Raw genomic sequence first — 8764 nt, 5'->3', positions numbered from 1 at the left:
TCCCAGCTCTCTGCAGGTCATTCACTAGGTCCCCCCGTGTGGTTCTGGGATTTTTGCTCACCGTTCTTGTGATCATTTTGACCCCACGGGGTGAGATCTTGCGTGGAGCCACAGATCGAGGGAGATTATCAGTGGTCTTGTATGTCTTCCATTTCCTAATAATTGCTCCCACAGTTGATTTCTTCAAACCAAGCTGCTTACCTATTGCAGATTCAGTCTTCCCAGCCTGGTGCACGTCTACAATTTTGTTTCTGGTGTCCTTTGACAGCTCTTTGGTCTTGGCCATAGTGGAGTTTGGAGTGTGACTGTTTGAGGTTGTGGACAGGTGTCTTTTATACTGATAACACGTTCAAACAGGTGCCATTAATACAGGTAACGAGTGGAGGACAGAGGAGCCTCTTAATGAAGAAGTTACAGGTCTGTTAGAGCCAGAAATCTTGCTTGTTTGTAGGTGATAATTTGCAAATCAATTCATAAAATATCCTACAATGTGATTTTCTGGATTTTGTTTTCTCAATTTGTCTGTCATAGTTGACGTGTACCTATGATGAAAATTACAGGCCTCTCTCATCTTTTTAAGTGGGAGAACTTGCACAATTGGTGACTGACTAAATACTTTTTTCCCCCCATTGTATTTCCCCATTTTGAGCTATTCATTTCTTGCGAAATCTATATGTTCAGTCAGTGGAATGAGGACGCAGCAGAAACATTAAACCATAGTGTCACAAAGGTTGAATAAATACTGCATTCTGTTCATTATGGGTTAGTATAAACACACCTGTCGTCGTATCTCCTCCTTGATGCTGTCCTGCGTCTCAGGCAGGGCCGGCATGGTGGCAGCATTGGACCAGCGGAGGGGGCGGGACACGGGTCTCAGGAACACCTCCCCAAACAGCTCCCGGACGTGGGTGAAGAACACGTACAGGACCCTGTTCCCAATCTGGAGGAGAGAGGACAGCGGAACAGACAGACAGGTCACATGCATATTCAATAAATTGCCCTGACACAGTGTTAGCCCTCTGAGCTAAAGTCTAGTAGTTGGTAGTGCTGATAATGAAGTCTGCTAGTCCAGGTTCAGTGGAACTAGAGAACCCAAAATAGTTCTCCTGTGGAAGTATATTAGCCCTACGGAATTGGGCCAGGGTTTCACTGAGGACTGTTCTCTCTCCCTCACTCTACACACCTCTCCTTCTCTCCTCCCTGTACAGAGCTGTCTCCTCCTCTCCTCTCCTCCCTGTACAGAGCTGTCTCCTCCTCTCCTCTCCTCCCTGTACAGAGCTGTCTCCTCCTCTCGTCTCCTCCCTGTACAGAGCTGTCTCCTCCTCTCCTCTCCTCCCTATACAGAGCTGTCTCCTCCTCTCCTCTCCTCCCTGTACAGAGCTGTCTCCTCCTCTCCTCTCCTCCCTATACAGAGCTGTCTCCTACTCTCCTCTCCTCCCTGTACAGAGCTGTCTCCTCCTCTCCCTCCTGTACAGAGCTGTCTCCTCCTCTCCCTCCTGTACAGAGCTGTCTCCTCCTCTCCTCTCCTCCCTATAGAGAGCTATCTCCTCCTCTCCTCTCCTCCCTGTACAGAGCTGTCTCCTCCTCTCCTCCCTGTACAGAGCTGTCTCCTCCTCTCCTCTCCTCCCTGTACAGAGCTGTCTCCTCCTCTCCTCTCCTCCCTGTACAGAGCTGTCTCCTCCTCTCCTCTCCTCCCTGTACAGAGCTGTCTCCTCCTCTCCTCCCTATACAGAGCTGTCTCCTCCTCTCCTCTCCTCCCTGTACAGAGCTGTCTCCTCCTCTCCTCTCCTCCCTATACAGAGCTGTCTCCTCTCCTCCTCTCCTCCCTGTACAGAGCTGTCTCCTCCTCTCCTCCCTATACAGAGCTGTCTCCTCCTCTCCTCTCCTCCCTGTACAGAGCTGTCTCCTTCTCTCCTCCCTGTACAGAGCTGTCTCCTCTCCTCCTCTCCTCCCTGTACAGAGCTGTCTCCTTCTCTCCTCTCCTCCCTGTACAGAGCTGTCTCCTCCTCTCCTCTCCTCCCTGTACAGAGCTGTCTCCTCCTCTCCTCTCCTCCCTGTACAGAGCTGTCTCCTCCTCTCCTCTCCTCCCTGTACAGAGCTGTCTCCTCCTCTCCTCCCTATACAGAGCTGTCTCCTCCTCTCCTCTCCTCCCTGTACAGAGCTGTCTCCTCCTCTCCTCTCCTCCCTATACAGAGCTGTCTCCTCTCCTCCTCTCCTCCCTGTACAGAGCTGTCTCCTCCTCTCCTCCCTATACAGAGCTGTCTCCTCCTCTCCTCTCCTCCCTGTACAGAGCTGTCTCCTTCTCTCCTCCCTGTACAGAGCTGTCTCCTCTCCTCCTCTCCTCCCTGTACAGAGCTGTCTCCTTCTCTCCTCTCCTCCCTGTACAGAGCTGTCTCCTCCTCTCCTCTCCTCCCTGTACAGAGCTGTCTCCTTCTCTCCTCCCTGTACAGAGCTGTCTCCTCCTCCTCTCCTCCCTGTACAGAGCTGTCTCCTTCTCTCCTCTCCTCCCTGTACAGAGCTGTCTCCTCCTCTTCTCTCCTCCCTGTACAGAGCTGTCTCCTCCTCTCCTCTCCTCCCTGTACAGAGCTGTCTCCTCCTCTCCTCTCCTCCCTGTACAGAGCTGTCTCCTCCTCCTCTCCTCCCTGTACAGAGCTGTCTCCTTCTCTCCTCTCCTCCCTGTACAGAGCTGTCTCCTCCTCTCCTCTCCTCCCTGTACAGAGCTGTCTCCTCCTCTCCTCTCCTCCCTGTACAGAGCTGTCTCCTCCTCTCCTCTCCTCCCTGTACAGAGCTGTCTCCTCCTCTCCTCTCCTCCCTGTACAGAGCTGTCTCCTCCTCTCCTCCCTGTACAGAGCTGTCTCCTCCTCTCCTCCCTGTACAGAGCTGTCTCCTCCTCTCCTCTCCTCCCTATACAGAGCTGTCTCCTCCTCTCCTCTCCTCCCTGTACAGAGCTGTCTCCTCCTCTCCTCCCTGTACAGAGCTGTCTCCTTCTCTCCTCCCTGTACAGAGCTGTCTCCTCCTCTCCTCCTCTCCTCTCCTCCCTGTACAGAGCTGTGTTGTGATTCCTGTATGTAATAAAAAACGCTCCACAAATAAAAGTATTATTATTACCTGTACAGTGGGGTTGAGTACGATGGATATATTCTGGATATTCATCTTGGTGTCGGTCTCTCTTGTGATAACATGGTCCAAGTGAGTGACCAGCCAGGACAGGAGCAGACGGCTGCCAGGGGGCACCTCCACTAAGAGACGCTAGAACTCTGTCACCTGACAAATAAAACACAGTTTTAGAACTCTGTCACCTGACAAATAAAACACTGTTTTAGAACTCTGTCACCTGACAAATAAAACACCGTTTTAGAACTCTGTCACCTGACAAATAAAACACCGTTTTAGAACTCTGTCACCTGACAAATAAAACACAGTTTTAGAACTCTGTCACCTGACAAATAAAACACAGTTTTAGAACTCTGTCACCTGACAAATAAAACACCGTTTTAGAACTCTGTCACCTGACAAATAAAACACCGTTTTAGAACTCTGTCACCTGACAAATAAAACACAGTTTTAGAACTCTGTCACCTGACAAATAAAACACCGTTTTAGAACTCTGTCACCTTTACATCCATCTTGATCGTTCAAAACATTCAAAAACAACTTTATCCGATATTTCTTCAAATTGCCAGATGTTGCCGATGAACTCGCTGTTATTTGAAAAGTGCTTGATTTGGTTTGGAGTTTGCACTTATTGAGGCTACTCGATTGGTTCTGTTTTACCAGGAAAACTAAATCACGTGCAGCTCAAGGTTTCTAAAGTATTTGACATTTTGGAATTTGACCCATGTCTAGGGCTTGGAATTGCCAGGGTCCTCACGATATGATATTATCACGATACTTAGCTGCCGATACGATATGTATTGCGATTCTCATGATTCTATATGTATTGGGATTCCATACTGTGATTTTATTGCGATTCGATGTTCTAAACATCTTGCTCACTATAGGTCTGCTGCAGAGGGACTAGAGAGAGCCATGACAAAACTAGCTTAGATCAGTCATGGCAATAAAAGTGCTGAAAACAAATTGGTTCCTTATTTAAAAAGAAGATGGAGATCAAGCTATGAAGGAAAAATTAGTTTTAGTGCAGGTACAGCCCAACTAGCGCAAAAAACCATAATTCGATACAAATATATCGTCAAAAATGATATCCCGATATGTAACCGTATTGATTTAGTCCCCCATCACTATCCAGTTCAGTTCATACTGTCCTCCTCACCTTCTCAGCCTCGGCTGATCGACTGCAGGCGTCCTCAAAGCCTTGAGCCAGGTCTCGTCCCAGCAGGTTCTCAGGCAGCTCTCGGAGGAACTGTTTCAACAGGCTGGCTACGGTGTGAGGGTCATACTGCTCCAAGCACGGACACTCCTCACGGTCATACGCTGCCTTTAGCTCATCCACCTTAGATTTCATACCTGGGAGAGAGGGAGGGAGGAGAGAGAGGGAAGGAGGAGAGAGAGGGAAGAGAGAGAGAGAGGGTGGGAGGAGAGAGAGGGAGGGAGGGAGGAGAGAGAGGGAAGAGAGAGAGGGAGGGTGGGTGGGAGGAGAGAGAGGGAGGGAGGGAGGAGAGAGAGGGAAGAGAGAGAGAGAGGGTGGGAGGAGAGAGAGGGAGGGAGGGAGGAGAGAGAGGGAAGAGAGAGAGAGAGGGTGGGAGGAGAGAGAGGGAGGGAGGGAGGAGAGAGAGGGAAGAGAGAGAGAGAGAGGGTGGGAGGAGAGAGAGGGAAGAGAGAGAGAGAGGGTGGGAGGAGAGAGAGGGAGGGAGGGAGGGAGGGAGGAGAGAGGGAAGAGAGAGAGGGAAGAGAGAGAGAGGGTGGGAGGAGAGAGAGGGAGGGAGGGAGGAGAGAGAGGGAAGAGAGAGAGGGAAGAGAGAGAGGGTGGGAGGAGAGAGAGGGAAGAGAGAGAGGGAGAGAGGGAGGGAGAGAGAGAGAGAGAGAGGGTGGGGAGAGAGGGAAGAGAGAGAGAGGGTGGGAGGAGAGAGAGGGAGGGAGGGAGAGAGGGTGGGAGGAGAGAGAGGGAGGGAGGGAGGAGAGAGAGGGAAGAGAGAGGGGGAAGAGAGAGAGAGGGTGGGAGGAGAGAGAGGGAAGAGAGAGAGGGAGAGAGAGGGAGGGAGGGAGGGGAGAGAGAGAGAGAGAGAGAGAGAGAGAGAGAGAGAGAGAGAGAGAGAGGGAGGGAGGGAGGGGAGAGAGAGGGAGGGAGGGGAGAGAGAGAGGGAGGGAGGAGAGAGAGGGAGGAGAGAGAGGGAAGAGAGAGAGGGACGGTGGGTGGGTGTTTGGGAGGAGAGAGAGGAGGAGAGAGGGAGGGAGGAAGGAGAGAGAGGGAGGGAGGTGGGTGGGAGGAGAGAGGGGGAGAGGGAGAGAGAGAGAGAGAGAGAGGGGGAGGGAGGGAGGGAGGGAGGGAGGAGAGGGGAAGGAGAGAGGGGTAGGAGAGAGAGGGAGGGAGAGAAGAGGGAGGGAGGGAGGGAGGGAGGGAGGGAGGGAGGGAGGGAGGGAGGGAGGGAGGGAGGGAGGGAGGGAGGGAGGGACGGTGGGTGGGTGGGAGGAGAGAGAGGGAGGAGAGAGGGAGGGTGGAAGGAGAGAGAGGGAAGAGAGAGAGGGAGGGAGGGAGGGAGGGAGGGAGGGAGGGAGGAGGTGGACATGAGTTAGAACATACTAGACAGTGGTGCTAGGATCAACATGTTATGTATTAACTATTACACATCATCCTATACACTGACTATACAAAACATTAGGAACACCTTTCCATGACAGACTGACCAGGTGAAAGCTATGATCCCTTATTGATGTCACTTGTTAAATCCACTTCAATCAGTGTAGATGAAGGGGAGGAGACAGGTTAAAGAAGGATTTTAAAGCCTTGAGACAATTGAGACATGGATTGTGTATGTGTGCCATTCAGAGAGTGCCTTTGAACGGGGTATGGTAGTAGGTGCCAGGCGCACCGGATTGTGTCAAGAACTTCAACGCTACTGGGTTTTTCACACTCAACAAGTTTCCTGTGTGTATCAAGAATGGTCCACCACCCAAAGGACATCCAGCCAACTTGACACAACTGTGGGAAGCATTGGAGTCAACATGGGCCAGCATCCCTGTGGAACGCTTTCGACAACTTGTAGAGTCCATGCCCCGACGAGTTGAGGCTGTTCTGAGGGCAAAGGGGGCGCAACGCAACTCAATAATGTTTGGTATACTCTGTGTATGTTACAATTATTATAATGTAAACATATTTTTGTTCAAACTTAAATCCACACACACCCTCATACATACTCTGATGTACCTGAGACGCGATAGATTCCTTCACACTTCATCCCGTAGCTCTCGATGTAGTCGATACACTCTCTGAAGACGGCAGGGAGCTGGATCCCGTCGTACAGGGCTGTTCTGAAGACGGCAGGGAGCTGGATCCCGTCGTACAGGGCTGTTCTGAAGACGGCAGGGAGCTGGATCCCGTCGTACAGGGCTGTTCTGAAGACGGCAGGGAGCTGGATCCCGTCGTACAGGGCTGTTCTGAAGACGGCAGGGAGCTGGATCCCGTCGTACAGGGCTGTTCTGAAGACGGCAGGGAGCTGGATCCCGTCGTACAGGGCTGTTCTCTTCACTGCCTCAGCCAGGGGGGCCCCGAAGATGGGTCTGGGGAACAACAATACTTTACTGTCAGGGAATGGATCTTTGTCTGTTTGCTTGCAGAGACAGACACACAACTCCCAGAGACAGAACTCCCAGAGACAGACACCCAACTCCCAGAGACACAACTCCCAGAGACAGACACCACAACTCCCAGAGACAGACACCACAACTCCCAGAGACAGAACCCCCAGAGACAGACACCACAACTCCCAGAGACAGACAACACAACTCCCAGAGACACAACTCCCAGAGACACAACTCCCAGAGACAGACACCACAACTCCCAGAGACAGACACCACAACTCCCAGAGACATAACTCCCAGAGACAGACACCACAACTCCCAGAGACAGACACCACAACTCCCAGAGACATAACTCCCAGAGACAGACACCACAACTCCCAGAGACAGAACTCCCAGAGACAGACACCACAACTCCCAGAGACAGACAACACAACTCCCAGAGACAGACACCACAACTCCCAGAGACAGACAACACAACTCCCAGAGACACAACTCCCAGAGACAGACAACACAACTCCCAGAGACACAACTCCCAGAGACAGACACCACAACTCCCAGAGACAGAACCCCCAGAGACAGACACCACAACTCCCAGAGACAGACAACACAATCCCAGAGACACAACTCCCAGAGACAGACAACACAACTCCCAGAGACACAACTCCCAGAGACAGACACCACAACTCCCAGAGACAGAACCCCCAGAGACAGACACCACAACTCCCAGAGACAGACAACACAATCCCAGAGACACAACTCCCAGAGACAGACAACACAACTCCCAGAGACACAACTCCCAGAGACAGACACCACAACTCCCAGAGACACAGTTGACGAGAGCCACATTGTCAAAGAGCAGTAGAGATTAATCGAGATGCACAGAGAGATGTATTGAGATGTTGTAGACTAGAGATCAGTAGAGATTAATAGAGATGTATTGAGATGTTGTAGACTAGAGATCAGTAGAGATTAATAGAGATGTATTGAGATGTTGTTGACTAGAGATCAGTAGAGATGTATTGAGATGTTGTTGACTAGAGATCAGTAGAGATGTATTGAGATGTTGTTGACTAGAGATCAGTAGAGATGTATTGAGATGTTGTTGACTAGAGATCAGTAGAGATTAATAGAGATGTATTGATATGTTGTAGACTAGAGATCAGTAGAGATGTATTGAGATGTTGTTGACTAGAGATCAGTAGAGATGTATTGAGATGTTGTACACTAAAGATCAGTAGAGATTAATAGAGATGTATTGAGATGTTGTAGACTAGAGATCAGTAGAGATGTATTGAGATGTTGTAGACTAGAGATCAGTAGAGATTAATAGAGATGTATTGAGATGTTGTAGACTAGAGATCAGTAGAGATGTATTGAGATGTTGTTGACTAGAGATCAGTAGAGATGTATTGAGATGTTGTAGACTAAAGATCAGTAGAGATTAATAGAGATGTATTGAGATGTTGTTGACTAGAGATCAGTAGAGATGTATTGAGATGTTGTAGACTACATTTACATTACATTTTAGTCATTTAGCAGACGCTCTTATCCAGAGCGACTTACAGTTAGCACATACGTTATTTTATCGAACCCACAACCCTGGCGTTGCAAACGCCATGCTCTACCAACTGAGCTACATCCCCTGCCGGCCATTCCCTCCCCTACCCTGGACGACGCTGGGCCAATTGTGCGCCGCCCCATGGGTCTCCCGGTCGCGGCCGGCTACGACAGAGCCTGGATTCGAACCAGGATCTCTAGTGGCACAGCTAGCACTGCGATGCAGTGCCTTAGACCACTGCGCCACTCGGGAGAGACTAGAGATCAGTAGAGATTAAGAGAGATGTATTGAGATGTTGTAGACTAGAGATCAGTAGAGATGTATTGAGATGTTGTAGACTAGAGATCAGCAGAGATGAATAGAGATGTATTGATATGTTGTTGACTAGAGATCAGTAGATATGTATTGAGATGTTGTAGACTAGAGATCAGTAGAGATTAAGAGACATGTATTGAGATGTTGTTGACTAGAGATCAGTAGATATGTATTGAGATGTTGTAGACTAGA

At 50.1% G+C, this 8764-nt stretch overlaps 2 protein-coding genes across 2 annotated transcripts in view; both read right to left on the bottom strand.

Moving 5' to 3' along the window:
* LOC311116269 (ralA-binding protein 1-like) overlaps positions 1-3153 on the bottom strand; it is a gene marked incomplete at both ends in the record, with an annotated part of 12255 nt that extends 9102 nt beyond the window's left edge. The window contains 2 exons of the mRNA XM_084191376.1: positions 779-940; positions 3109-3153. Coding sequence (XP_084047502.1) covers positions 779-940; positions 3109-3153 — 207 coding nt within the window. The remainder of the gene's footprint in view (positions 1-778; positions 941-3108) is intronic.
* LOC311116270 (uncharacterized protein) overlaps positions 1-7951 on the bottom strand; it is a 9129-nt gene extending 1178 nt beyond the window's left edge. The window contains exons 1-4 of the mRNA XM_084191377.1: positions 6326-7951; positions 4274-4467; positions 3109-3264; positions 779-940 (exon numbers count right to left, since the gene is read on the bottom strand). Of these exons, the coding sequence (XP_084047503.1) occupies positions 3250-3264; positions 4274-4467; positions 6326-7049 (933 nt within the window). The 5' untranslated portion in view covers positions 7050-7951 and the 3' untranslated portion in view covers positions 779-940; positions 3109-3249. The remainder of the gene's footprint in view (positions 1-778; positions 941-3108; positions 3265-4273; positions 4468-6325) is intronic.
* Positions 7952-8764: the final 813 nt, after the last annotated feature.

The sequence above is a fragment of the Coregonus lavaretus genome, assembly GCF_964263955.1.
Source record: "Coregonus lavaretus genome assembly, contig: HAP1_SCAFFOLD_1435, whole genome shotgun sequence".
NCBI lineage: Eukaryota > Metazoa > Chordata > Actinopteri > Salmoniformes > Salmonidae > Coregonus > Coregonus lavaretus.
Note: the sequence above shows the minus strand (reverse complement) of the source record. Positions and strands in the feature narration are given on the sequence as shown.